Below are 13357 nucleotides of genomic sequence, written 5' to 3' on the forward strand. Positions count from 1 at the left end.
ATGTATGTCATGTGTCAGGCTGCACCTTCCTTTATGCCTGGCACCTACGATCCCGCTTGCCAATTACGTCACTACCGGCTGGCCTCGGCACACTTGCCCATATGGTTACCCTACCCTACGGTCTAGCCTTGTCCTTGCAGCCTCACCAGAGTTCGCTTGCATAGACTCATCAAGGTTAAGCTGGAAGCTCGTGGTCACAACCAAGAAAATGGAATCAAGGTGAGCCTCTGGACATGCATAAACCTCTGGAGAAACGTTCATGTTCAGCTGCTAGACCTCATGTGCCGCTACTACGAAGGTCAGCACCCTATAAAACCGCAAGACCAATATCATATTTCTGGGAAGAATTTCCGAGTGGGTTGAGCAGTACAATCCCCTTTACAATGTGTCCACTCGAACCTTTTGTCCAAATTCCTTGTCCTCTGCAACGGCATAACTATGTTGTAACGTCCTTGGGTGCGTCTTGCCGAACTTTCCGATTGGAACCTTTTCCAGGAACAAATGGTCAATCTCTTCCAGGGTTTTTCCCCTACACTCAGGAATGCAGGTTAGAGAGAAAATAAAAGCACAAAATGCCGTCGATCCAAAGATGAACCCGACTTTGGAGTGCAGCCCTGCATATTTGTCGTCCAACAAGTAGGGGATGCTAAACGAGACCGTGAACTGGATGGCTATATTGAAGATGGAACCCAAAGCGTAAGTGGCATCCCTCAGCCTTGTTGTCGGAATCTCGGCCGCAACGACATGTGAGAGAGGCGCCCAACCAAGCGAAAATCCCACTCCAAATAATGTCACCATTGCCACAATCCCTGTACCGATGGGTTTTGTTTGGGGAGTCGTTGTCCCCAGACCGCCCATGGTGAATAGGACAGCGCACTGGACAGCGGCACCAGCAGCCATCTGGGGCACGCGGCCCGTGACATCGGTCAGTAACTGAGTGATCAATACCATGACGATGTTCAGGGCCGTATTGATAGAGGTCATGGTGAACGGGTTTACTGTGCCGATGGATTTGATGAACACAGTACCGTACACAGAAGCAAAGTTCTGACCGGTAAGCTGAAGGAAGATATTGACTCCGATAACAATCAGAGTTCGTTTGAAGTTGGCTGCAAAGGGTCAAAAAATCAGCAGAAATCCATGGAATCAGAATTGCAGAGTCATACTGCCGTAGAAGACTTCCTTCAAGCTCCCTTTGTCCTGGTCAAGCTGCAACGACATCTTGATCTCCTCCATCTCGGCATCAATTTGAGCCTGAGTAAATTTACCCTCTCGAAGACCTTGGAGGGATGCTTTTGCTTCCTCTTCTCGGCCTTTGAGTAGCAGCCATCGTGGACTTTCATTCATGAACCAGACCCCAACTGCGATGATGCTTGGCACAATGAAGAACAAGCCAAGTGGTATTCGCCAAGACCTATCATCTTTGATCGTGCTTGTACCGCGGCAGATGAGGGACATGATGAGTTGTCCAAGCTTGAAATCGCCATTAGCTAGTTGACAAGGATTTTCCAGGACCGAGATAGTGAAAAACTCACCAACAAACCTGACTGGTAGGTCCCGACCACAAGGCCTCGAACAGGGGCCGGAGTCAGCTCCGACTGAAGAACCGGCACCAAAGCCAGCTCCATTCCAATATACACATATGCAACGATCCGCCCAACCAACATTTGCTCTTTATGCTGAGAGGTGACTAGTATTATGGCTCCGACCATGGCCCAGAGACACATTGTGAACATGGCAATCTTCCGGCCGAATTTTCGCGAGATGATATTTCCAGTGACTAGACCAAAAGCAAAGCCTATGTAGGTAAACGAATTCAGGAATGAAAGGAAGTACGGCTCGATTGCGTACTTTTGGGTCTTTGCGTTCAGGACTCCGAATTTGCGAATGAATGGATCCATGGCCTGAGTATTGCTGAAGGCCGCTTGGTCCATGCCAAAGTTGACCTGAGATAGCGCTATGAGTGAACATGCGTACAGAAGTCGTCCATTGAAGCAGCCTCGAACACGAGCCATTCCACGGCCTTTGTCGGCGCCATCTACCACGAGGGCGTGATTCCTACTACTCATTGTGATGAATAACTTCGAGGTCGAGTGAGGTTAAGCTGATTAGGCCATTGATTGACCAGAGAATGGTAGGGTTGATTGACGATCGGCTTGTGGTGCTATCTGCTTCGGGATTCATCATGGTCAAGTTGTCAGGGTATGAGTTGAATTTATGCTTCCCCATAAACATAACCATCATTCACGAAGTCGATCACGACTTTGGGGACACACATCACGCCTTATAGGTTGTGGGGTGTAGAAAGCTGAGTTAATGGGCTCTGGAGTGCTCGACTCGAGGAAATTGGACAAGATTTTGTCACGGGGATGGACGGGGAGACGAATTCTTATGGTGGGCGGGGATAGACGGGGAGATAGTTGATCTTCTGGTGGGTCTGCGCACCCTACCACAAGGCCTAGTATGTTCTTCCGGACCAGGTTTTCTATCTTAGTCAAGGTATGGTTCACACGTAGCTCTGATCTATTCAACGAACTGAGAGCAACAACCATAGCCGGCCTGAGTGACAATATACTTGCGAAGCCACTTCGATCTCATCGTGAACGACTCAACATTGCTCAGCAGGATTTCACGTAGCCTACCACATCATTTTCTTTCTATCCGAGAAATTTTGCATTAAGATGGGATCTTATAGCGAGAACAAGAAGCCGAACTTCCTCATTATAGTCGCCGATGATCTAGGATACAGCGATACAGGATGCTTTGGGTCGGAGATCGCGACTCCTGCGCTGGATAAGCTCGCCCAGACAGGTGTCCGACTAACAAACTTCCATACAGCATCTGCTTGCTCACCAACCAGATCGATGTTGTTTTCCGGCACAGACAACCATATCGCGGGTCTAGGCCAAATGACTGAGCACATGGGCGGCAGGTCGATTTACCATGATAAACCAGGGTACGAGGGATATCTTAATTTTCGAGTCGCTGCTTTATCGGAGATTCTGCAGGACGGAGGATATGAGACTATCATGTCAGGCAAATGGTAAGTGATGGTCGTTGTAGGATATCTACCGAAAATCCCCCAAAATGCAACTTGAACGGTATTAATCCCTCGATGTTGCATGACTGACGCCAGCCTTTCTACCATGCAGGCATCTAGGTTTGACGAAAGAGACTGCTCCTTGTTCTCGAGGCTTCGACAAAAGCTTTGTCTTTCTCTCTGGATGCTGTAATCACTATAATTACGAACCACAGCTGGACGACCCGAAGCATTCCATCTTTACCCCGATGAACACCACCAACTTCTGGATGGAGGACCAAACGTACATTGACCGGACCAAAGAGCTCCCGCAGGACTTCTACTCAACGACATCTTTCACAGACCAACTGGTAAACTACCTCTCGGATCGAGATGATTCAGACAAGCCTTTCTTCGCGTACCTGCCCTTCACGGCTCCACATTGGCCTCTTCAAGCCCCAAAGGAAGTAATCGACAAATACAAGGGCATGTACGACGACGGGCCGGCAGCACTACGGTCGAAGCGTCTCCAACGGTTGATCGAACTTGGCATCGTCCCAGCAGACGTCGAACCCGCACCAATGACACACGACCTGTGGAACACACTATCCGCCGAAGAGCGAGCCAAGTCCGCCAAGTCAATGGAAGTCTACGCCGCAATGGTGGACGTAATCGACACCAACGTTGGACGAGTGGTATCCCACCTCGAGAAGACAGGCGAGCTCGACAACACATTCATCCTCTTCATGTCGGACAATGGCGCAGAGGGCGCCCTCCTGGAAGCCATGCCGATCATGGGTGGCGAAACGACCGTCAACGCCATCATTGACAAGTACTACAACAACAGCCTCGAAAACATGGGTGCCGCGGACTCGTATATCTGGTACGGGCCCGAATGGGCATGTGCATCGATGGCGCCGTCCAGAGGCTTCAAGACATGGATCACCGAGGGTGGCATTCGTTGTCCATGTATCGTACGCTTCCCACAGCTCGACCGCCCAGCAGACTTCCAGACCAATTCCTTCGCCACCGTCATGGACATCCTCCCCACGATTCTCGATCTCGCGGGCGTCGCGCACCCCGGCACACAGTATCGAGGACGTGAAGTTGTGCCTGTGCGTGGCTCGTCCTGGGTCCCTCATCTGCTCGGCAAAACGCCCTCTTTCCACGACGCGCAGAATCACATCACGGGCTGGGAGTTGTTTGGGCTCAGAGCAATCCGCAAAGGCGACTGGAAAGCACTCTTTCAGACTGCGCCCAGGGGTAAAGATCGCTGGGAACTTTACAATTTGACTTCTGACGTGAGCGAGATGCATGATCTTGCGGAACAAGAGCCAGAGATCTTGAAGGAGTTGGTCTTACATTGGGAAACCTATTACGCCGAGACGGGCATGTTTGACCCGGGACATGAGTTCAAGTATGTGAAGTACGCGTAGTGCCTGAGCTAGATTTGTCGGTGCTTCAACCGTGTGGATTTCAATGCGATTTTCTCGGTGTTCCTCGCGCTGTTCTATCTGAGCTACTAAGAGTAGTCAAGTGTTCGGAAAGAAATTGTGAGTCTGTCTTCAACATGGGCAGGAACCTCGGGGCACCTTCTTTAGCTGGGGCTGTTAATGGCCAGGCCTTCTCGCTTGCAGATGGTGGCAAACGTGTTTTCCAGGACTTTCCTCATAAGAAACACATCTCGAGCTTCAGATTCCCACTTTAGTAGGGTGCTTAGTGCTACTCGGATTAGTTGAGGCCAATTCTCCGGCGGTCGAACCTCACCAGCTTTGACGACGACAGCAAGAATCAACAATGCGCAGGAGAATGATCTTCTTAACACGAACCACGAGCCACCATGTCTATGGTGATGGATGGCTTGGAGGATGATGTCGCGCGAAATATTCAATGCCTCCTGACTAAGCTCGAGAACTCGCAATGGCAGATTCTGAGGATGATGGAGATAGACGTATAGGAGTGGACGGAGGGTATATTCCCTCCATTCAAGAAAGCGGGTTTGTAGATGAAACGAAAACTCGGTTTCTGGCACATGTATGGGATCGAATCGGATCGCATCTGGCAGATGAGAATACCACAAGCCAATCTGCGAATCAGACTCGGAATGCTGTCGGACTAGCAGGCCGATGTTTTCGAGCCAATATTCCTCACCTTTGTGGTAGAACAGCCAAATGGTGTCGTTGATTGTGCGTCGAAGTGAAATTTCGGCGATGTAGAATAACCAACTACGGTTTTGCTCGGAGCGGTCATGTTGAGGCGATTGAATGGCGGCATTATCCAATACTTCTGCGGAGTCCGAAAGATATGCTGGCGGCGTGGGAAAGAGGTCTGGATATTCCAAGTCCACAAGGCTGCTGGGTCGTAACCCCAACTCTGGTACTAGTTCACTGGCCATGGCATCAGTACAGTCATAAATATTCGGGAGAAGGGCCGCACGTTTCTGCCTTGTAACAAGTCCAGAAAACACGCTGTTCCAGATGATGAGTATTGTCTAATCTGGAGCCGGAAGGACGTGATAAAGGATGATTCAGTTGGATAAGGTGCAATTGGAGCCTCGTGCAAGCTTGTTGAATGTATACCCAGGCCTCTAATGGTCGAAATGAGTGCCTCTCATAGATCGACGCGAAGAAAAGACATTGGACGCCCAAGAGAGACGACCCGATTAGAGATAGACGTTTCTTTGCGGCCAGGTAGTAAGCCTCAGCAGCGTCATGGTCTCCAATGAGGGAGGTGTACGACGAGCGAACAATACGTTCTGAAGGTGTTCCATGAGTGTCAAAAGTCTGTGATTCGTATGGCTGCGTACAGCATGCAAGCGCACACGCAAGTAGCTGCACGTGAAACATTAGCTCCGAAAGGCACATCACGGGTGATGAAGTGTGCGAGGGTTCAGGGGAAAGATACCACTAAGCATGACGCTCCGTTCCAACTTAAGCCATGCTCCGTCACATCCCTGGCGTATGCCAATAGTTCCTCCTTTTCGAGAATTGGGTTTCGTGGATACACATGAAGAAGAAAATGGCGACATAGAGGAACAAATGCATCATCTTGGAAGCTCAAATTGGTGTGTATCCTAGAAGCTGCTGATGAACTGCCAGGATCGTGGACACTAGAGTTCTCTGGAGACTCATTACTGGCATTTCGCTCGAAGAGAAACAATTGGCTGGATAGCGCACTAGGTGGGATGATTCCTCTGAAGATCGGCCAAATCACTATTGATTCACATCGAGTTGTTGCAGATGATTTCCAGAAGGATGTTTGCCGAGAGTCTGTTGTTTGGGATGGCACTATGGTGTGAGCTGGGTAGGAATTCTCAGCGCTCAGGAGCCTTGTCGAGATGGGTCCATTTCTAGGAGACGAGTGGTGGACTGAGATATCATTTTCAACGTCTTGCTTCTGAAGCAGTTGCTTGATGTCAATTAAATGGCTTAAGATCTGTTCATTGAATTGGCCTTTCTGGCCATCGAAGTTCCTTGCATGCCCTTCGTCTACAGACGGGACATGGTCATCGTATACACACTCGGCCTGGTGATACTCGCAGAAGCCGCAGACAGGTCTGACGTTGTCGCACTTTGTCTTGCGCAATCGACAGAATTGACAAGCAATTGCCACACGTTTGCGACGAGTCAACGAGGCTGGAGTGAATGGTCGTTTCCTAGAATGTGACAACGCCGTGGCCTCATCGTTAGAGCTCCTCTCCATATATACAGACTATTATGGGGGGCGCCTAGCATATCGCTCCTATCCGTATACACAATGAAGTGGATGCGAGAGAAATTCAAAGCATGGGGGTAGACGGGGAGAAGTTCGACTGCCGAGGTTTGGAGGTGTATCTTACGTGGTAGAGTGCCCAAGACGCTAGGATCTCCGTAGGATTGATCTAGAGCGAGAAGCGTTAATATGGCACTACTAGCGGCTCAAGCACCTGTTCCCGGCATGGAGAAATGATATTGCGAGTATCAAGGGTAGCCCTACCAAAAAAGCATCGGGTTTACAATATCCGATCCAAGTCTGTTGTTCAACGAAGAATCTTTATTTGCACCTTCGTTGCCGCTACGAAGCACCTCAGACTAATACAGGCCTCATCTGCTTACTGCGGAGGATCTTTAGCGCGATGGCTAAAATGACCAAGAATCCTAAGCCTAGGCAGAACCCTCTAGGTATGTCGTGAGGATCGAATTACCCGCACAAAGCAATTAATAGGACATCAACAGCGAATCCACGATCTCGAGCCTCCAAACGAGCTTCTTCACCGTCTATAGACATCGACAAATCCCTCAAAGACGCGCCTCGCGCATCGGATGCTACACCAGTTCTAGCGCCAAAACCCTATGGCGGAATCCACAAAGCAAAGAGGAAGCAGAAATCCTTGACCAGAGGGCAGAAGAAGAGACAGGAGAGAGTGTTGGCTCGAGCCGAGGTGGTACAGGATCAACTGGCCAAAAAAGTCGACGTGTCCCAAGTGCGGCTGAAGAGGATCCGTGAGAGGAAAGCCCAATGGGATGACTCTACCGCTGCAGCTGCAATACTCGAGCAGAGTGTTCAAAATGAAAATGCCGATGAAATGGAGGGTGATGGGTGGGAAGATGAAGAGATGGAAGAGTCAGGAACCAAGGTGGTTGATAGTGTCAAGCTGCCTGCCTTTGCTTCCACCACAAAAATGGTCATCGTCGATCGCACGGCGTCGTCACACAATACTGATGCAGAGGATGATATCGACACCATAACCTGAACCGCCCCTACTTCCTTGGTCTCAACTGTGTGATGAGCCTCTCAATCTCCACCAACTGCTGTCCATTGGCCTTATCCCGAAGCGATTCAAGAGAGTTTAGGTCCTTGGCCTTCAGTGCTTCCTCTCCCGCCTTGACAATCATTCCACACTTCACCCACATCTCAATTCTCTCAGCTGGTTGGAGTGTTGTGCATTTGGGAATGAACGACGATGCTAAACGAGTATTGCCTGCACCTAAAACTTCGTTATAAAATGGCTGTTGGATAATGTTAGCAGGTGACTCGAACCTCCCAAACGCAGGACAGCATACCTCCCAACCAATGGGCGATTTCTTTGCCCTCCCGATTTCTTCGACTTCTCCCCACAGCCGAGCAGCGGTCAACGCACGAAGTCGGATCCACCACCAAGTCTTGTCTGGCACCTTGAAATCACTCTGAACTTTGGCTGCCCGTTTGCTGTACCCGGACCGAATCAGGCGGAACATGGTCTCGTTGACACTCAATCCGACATAACTACCACTGCTATCTGTGATATCCTTGTCAAAGACTTCCTGCATTTTGAGCAATTGAGTAGCTTCTGTCAAAGCCTTGGAATGGAGCACAGCTGTTGGGTCCTTGGCATCGGTGAGCAACCTGATGGCCAGTTTGACTTTGTCGATGATTGCCGAGACTTGCGGCTGCTGCATCGCTTCCTCGAGAAGAAGATTGGAGCCTTCCACCGGCTGGTCGTCCTGGTAGAACAAATCTCTCAGCAGTTCCTTGTCTTGTGCTCTGGCAGAGCTCTCCACGAGAGCACCGGCCACCGGCTTGTCGCTAATCGTGCGGAAGAAAGCAGCCAATGGCAACTTTTGTTTCAACTGCAGCAAAACAAAGAATACAAGATCTGTATCTCCAGAATCAATAGCCTTGTTCAACGCGATTTCGTCTTCTTCCATGTTCAGAAGAAGCGGGACCTGCTTTCCTGCTCTCGGTTCGTGGTTCAAGAGTGTTGTCGCAAGGTGACTGCGACCTTCATCGTACGCAGCTCTGGCAATGACCTCGAATGAGATCCCCTGCTTGCCCCGAAGCCGATCTACAACAATATCTCTGATGGCGTCGTCATCGGCAGATGATCCCCGCACCTTCTGGCTCGCCCAGTGGACGTAGATCTTGTTGAGCGGAAGGTGCAAAAATTCGGACAGTTTGATAGCAAGCAGGTATTCTCGCCGGTTGACCAGTCGTGCAATCAGTCGTTCTGGTGTGAGCCGAACATATTGCTCATACGACATGTACAGCCCAATGCGATAGTCGCGAACAGCATTGAGAACCCTAAGATCCTCACACATGTCTACAAACTCATCGCTGTTGTATAGGTCCAGAACCGATTTTCCGAACGACGCCGCTCGTAATAACAATTTCTGCAAAACCTGGTTGAACTCGTGTCCGGCAGCGCGGATACAGGTCTCCACAGCCTCAGGTAGATTTGGCTTGATGCGTTGAATATTCTCATCTGCTTTGGGCGACTTCTTCTCCAGGAGCTCAACCGAGTCGAGAAGTACTGATGCAGGTGAATTCGAGCCGAGCTTGAACACTTCTTCCAATGGATCCGGCACCTTGTGTAGAAACTCGCAGGTCTCATTGGTGATCAGGCGCACACCGTCGATGTCTGGGACCACATGGACTTGATCGTCATAATAGTATTTGACTGCTGCGCCATCTGGTCCGACCATATGGATCTCATCTTCCCATGCTAAGATGACAGAGTCGTTTCCACACCAGTATATCTGATTCGGTGTAGTCTTGGCCTTGGAGTTGTACTCGCTGTACTTGTTCTGGAAGTCGCTTCCCACGACCCAGACTTTACCGTCTTCCGTAAATAGTGCCGCGAAGCGGCCATTTGGTGACACGCTGACGTGCATGAATGGGCCATCTGACAGTCCTCGATCTTCAGCTTCGCTGACGTCCACCATAAAAATGGTCTTGCCTATTGCGAGCAGCACTTCAACCGATCTGGACAGCGTGTATGCAGGCGGAATGAGGGACCAGGAGTGGACCTCGCCATCCGGAGCATGAGCCAGAAGACGGGGTCGCGGTTCTTCAAAGGAGGACACCGCAATCAAGGCATTGTTAGAGAGTAGCGCAACAAAACCATGCGACCAGAAACGGCACGATTTGACACCGTATTCATCGGCGCCATGGCCAAGTGAAAACGGGTTGAAATCCCCGTGCAATCCAGAGTAGCAATGCACCGTGCCATCCTCCGTCACCACGATAAGTTTCTCGTCATCCAGCCAGCCCAGGCCTTTGATCGAGCCCTTATCCCAATTGATGTTGCTGATAAGCTGGCCCGACGACGAATAAATGTCGATGGTTGTTTTCAACGACTGGCCTGTGCGGTAGCGCGTTATCTTGCTTTCATCCCTCCATAGTGCTATGACGAGTTAGGGCCACACTGTCGTAGATGAAGGCAATGACATACCAAGAGCTCCACCGTACGGAGCACCGACTACGAGATAGTTCTCAAGCTCAAGGTCCTGATCAAAGACTGATTCGTAGATTTGTGCCTTTTGGTAGAATTGGTCGCCGATCTTTTCCCAGCCTGCCCTGGGGTTGACACTGGTCATTTGGAACGATGGTCCATAACATCAGCGTATCATGATATGGGATGATGAAGATGAAGAAGTTGGTGGTGATCTTGAAGGCAACAAGATGTTGTTTGATGTCAGCCAATGAAGTCAGGGCTTGGCACATATCTTGGCGCGACCTCGCCTCATTCAAGTTGAACTCCCGAGTTGTAGTGCCAGCAACTTCCATCTTGTACAGATTTATCAAAGGCGCACAAACCTAGGTCAGAAATTCCTTGATACTTCATGTCATTCATATACGCAACAAATGTCTAGGTATCCGAGGTTGATGAAACAACTCGGAATGATAGCTGAATGACGCGTCATCAACGACCATGGATGACCAGGCACTCCTTGAGAGGATCGAGGATCTGACTGATCTGGAGTTGGCCGTGCTGCTAAGCCTAATAGCACAGCAACATTGTATCATCGAGACGCGAGAAGACGCTTTGGATGATCTGGCGGCGGAACTTGCCCTAGTAGGATCCTCTTTAACCATTGAACAATGGCAGACGGCTTACCATAGATAGATCGTCTCGCAAGTCTTCAAGCTGAATTATGTCGTCCTTGAGCGGGAAGATTTGGATTCGGTAGCTCGTTTTGGAGAACTCATCCTCAATCGAGACATTTCTGAGCCTGGGATTTCAAGCAACACTTCAGAGAGTGACTACAACACTGTTGGCCCTACTATCCGTTCCGCCTAACAAGAAACTTACTTTTGCCCAGGGTGGAACCCTGCACTCGAAGCTCGCAGGTATCAATTTTCGTCAATCAAGCTCGGTTTCTCCATCTCGACAAGACCTTGATAGTCGAAAGATTGTGAATGTAATCATCGCGAAGGAGTTCAATCTCGCCAAAGAGGATGTTCAAATCCAGACTCTCGAGGTAAGTAGCACTATTGAGATATGCGGTCTATGCTGATTCCCGAAGATCATCCGAAAGCGACGAGTATACAGTCGAACGACCGTCCATGCAGCCCCAAGAGTTTTCCTATTTGTACCTTTGGTAACATCCTCTTCCAAGCATATCAGGCTCACTAAACACCTTGTAAGTGCAACCCTTAGGATGCTGCTATATGTCTCACATATCTAGAATGATCGAATATTCATGTCTCACCACCATGAGGTGGAAGATGGGTTCCTCAACTTGGAAGAGCTAGATAGCCACTCCGAGGACCATGGATCTTCTTATTCTATCGGGGCGCCGCCAAGCGTAAGGTACCGGGAAGCTATCGCGGATCGAGTCATTGATCAAGATGTAAGTATTGATCATATGGCTTGGAGATGAATGCTCACCATGAAAGACTATTGAACTACTACGGGCCCGAGGACAGGAAGCGACCATCACTCCAGAGATCAGAAGATATCTGCAGGACATTGTTGTGTTTCTACGCATAGAAAGAGGTGTAGACGGGGGTGTCTCACCATATGCCACGACCTTGTTGTTAGCTTTGTCAAAGTGAGTGTACCCCAGAGGCCGGCCGCGTAACAGACTGACAGGCTCGCAGGTACCTTGCCCCTTTCCATGGTATCGACTACGTCACACCTTCACTGGTCGCACTGGCGGCTAAGAAGATCTACCCACACCGAGTTGTGATGGCCTCCCCGAGCCGAGAACGAAGCACTCAGTACGGGACAGATATGGCTTCCGCAAGGGAGATCCTAAGCGATTTGGATCCAGTCAAGGTGATCCAGAATGTCTTGGACACTGTCGAATGTCCGACTTGATTCATGCTGTAAGGCCGTGGACGAATGAACAAGGTTGGAATCATCATTACTCGCATGAATTTTAGGACTTTGAAAATGGTCAGCCAAGCGAGTTCATTGATAGCTCTCATGACACGACGACTTGCTTAAATTGAAACCCTAAACCACAATCATTCAACGGTGCATCAAAATGGGAAGCTTGGCGTGTCAAGCGCAGCAAGAGCAACACGAGAAATGTGCTATCTTTTGCTCCCAACTCTCTGAGAATCGAGCCCAACGCGGGAGTCTTAGATGCTGGAAGTTAAGCATTGCAGAATAACAGATTCTGATTTTCGGACCACTTTGTCCCCTTGAAAATTTCAATAGCCACGACATCACCAGGCAACTCACTACAGTTTGGCTCAGCCAAAGGCAAAGGCGAAGAGACTTTTCTTTGCCGTTACAAATTCCTCAATCCGTCATGTCTCGACAGTTATGGGAAATATTGCGCTCTCACCGTTTGTGGTCGTCACCCTAACTAGGTTGTGGGAGGTCGATATCCTCTTCAAGGTGAAAATCTTCATCGGACTTTAATAGACTTGATTGACCTTGTCCAGGGACGCCGAAGATTGTCCTACGCAGCGTCACAACTTTTCCACTTGGGCAAGGAGTACTGCATGACTCATGGGGTAGTGCCTCTCATCGAGAGGTCAACGGCCTGGCAAGTGTGCCATATTCAGACGACTTATGCCTTGTCTATCGTCTACCTGACTGGACCTGTATACAAAGGAAGGCTGGGTCATTTCGTTGCGTGAGCATCGGTATGATCAATGATGCAACGCCTCCATGTGCATCCAGACTGCTTCCAGCGTTTAAATAACGTTCCTGGAGGATATTCAACAAAGAAAGGATTTGGTATCAGCTACACGTTGTCGAGGTGAAATTAGGACGAGTCTCATGCGTGTTCACTTAAGAATCTCATCCCACCTGTTGCACTCCCATTTTTGTCAATCAAAGTGCGATCATACGTATTCGAGTTTTTGTGTACAATATGCACTGAACACGAACCTGTCGGCTTTGTTCTTGTGCAATCCTGTCAAGTGCGCTGAGCGTACTCGCAATCTCTCTCACAGTGCCTCTTGAATATCCAACTGTGCTAATTTGATCACACCACTGCCTTGATCAGGTCAATCAATGAAGGATCCTATAGTCCCCGAGACCCTAACTTTGCGTTGGGTTCATTGAAAGCGAATGGCTGGCGTGCCAATACAGACCCCAGACTTTGTGATCCGGATACGCCGATCATCCTTACAGCGCGT

At 49.6% G+C, this 13357-nt stretch overlaps 6 protein-coding genes across 6 annotated transcripts; 3 read left to right on the plus strand and 3 right to left on the minus strand.

Annotated features, from left to right (window-relative positions):
- Positions 1-378: 378 nt before the first annotated feature.
- On the minus strand, positions 379-2069 carry LTR84_007040 (uncharacterized protein; the record flags this gene model as incomplete). Its single annotated transcript, XM_064850595.1, has 3 exons — positions 379-1109; positions 1167-1473; positions 1536-2069. The coding sequence occupies 3 exons, from the start codon at positions 2067-2069 to the stop codon at positions 379-381; spliced, it is 1572 nt and encodes a 523-aa protein (XP_064702664.1).
- Positions 2070-2681: 612 nt separating this feature from the next.
- On the plus strand, positions 2682-4455 carry LTR84_007041 (uncharacterized protein; the record flags this gene model as incomplete). Its single annotated transcript, XM_064850596.1, has 2 exons — positions 2682-3043; positions 3153-4455. 2 exons carry the CDS (start codon positions 2682-2684, stop codon positions 4453-4455), a joined length of 1665 nt encoding a protein of 554 aa, XP_064702665.1.
- A 161-nt stretch (positions 4456-4616) lies between these two features.
- Positions 4617-5414, minus strand: LTR84_007042 (uncharacterized protein; the record flags this gene model as incomplete). Its single annotated transcript, XM_064850597.1, has 1 exon — positions 4617-5414. The coding sequence occupies one exon, from the start codon at positions 5412-5414 to the stop codon at positions 4617-4619; it is 798 nt and encodes a 265-aa protein (XP_064702666.1).
- A 1728-nt stretch (positions 5415-7142) lies between these two features.
- LTR84_007043 (uncharacterized protein) lies at positions 7143-7751 on the plus strand (the record flags this gene model as incomplete). Its single annotated transcript, XM_064850598.1, has 2 exons — positions 7143-7179; positions 7234-7751. The coding sequence occupies 2 exons, from the start codon at positions 7143-7145 to the stop codon at positions 7749-7751; spliced, it is 555 nt and encodes a 184-aa protein (XP_064702667.1).
- Positions 7752-7758: 7 nt separating this feature from the next.
- On the minus strand, positions 7759-10353 carry LTR84_007044 (uncharacterized protein; the record flags this gene model as incomplete). Its single annotated transcript, XM_064850599.1, has 3 exons — positions 7759-8007; positions 8062-10160; positions 10209-10353. 3 exons carry the CDS (start codon positions 10351-10353, stop codon positions 7759-7761), a joined length of 2493 nt encoding a protein of 830 aa, XP_064702668.1.
- Positions 10354-10688: 335 nt separating this feature from the next.
- Positions 10689-12080, plus strand: LTR84_007045 (uncharacterized protein; the record flags this gene model as incomplete). The annotated part of the gene is made up of 8 exons (XM_064850600.1): positions 10689-10832; positions 10884-11030; positions 11080-11238; positions 11284-11301; positions 11377-11400; positions 11446-11610; positions 11657-11811; positions 11861-12080. 8 exons carry the CDS (start codon positions 10689-10691, stop codon positions 12078-12080), a joined length of 1032 nt encoding a protein of 343 aa, XP_064702669.1.
- Positions 12081-13357: the final 1277 nt, after the last annotated feature.

This window comes from Exophiala bonariae, assembly GCF_035927105.1.
Source record: "Exophiala bonariae strain CCFEE 5792 chromosome Unknown scaffold_27, whole genome shotgun sequence".
Taxonomy (NCBI): domain Eukaryota; kingdom Fungi; phylum Ascomycota; class Eurotiomycetes; order Chaetothyriales; family Herpotrichiellaceae; genus Exophiala; species Exophiala bonariae.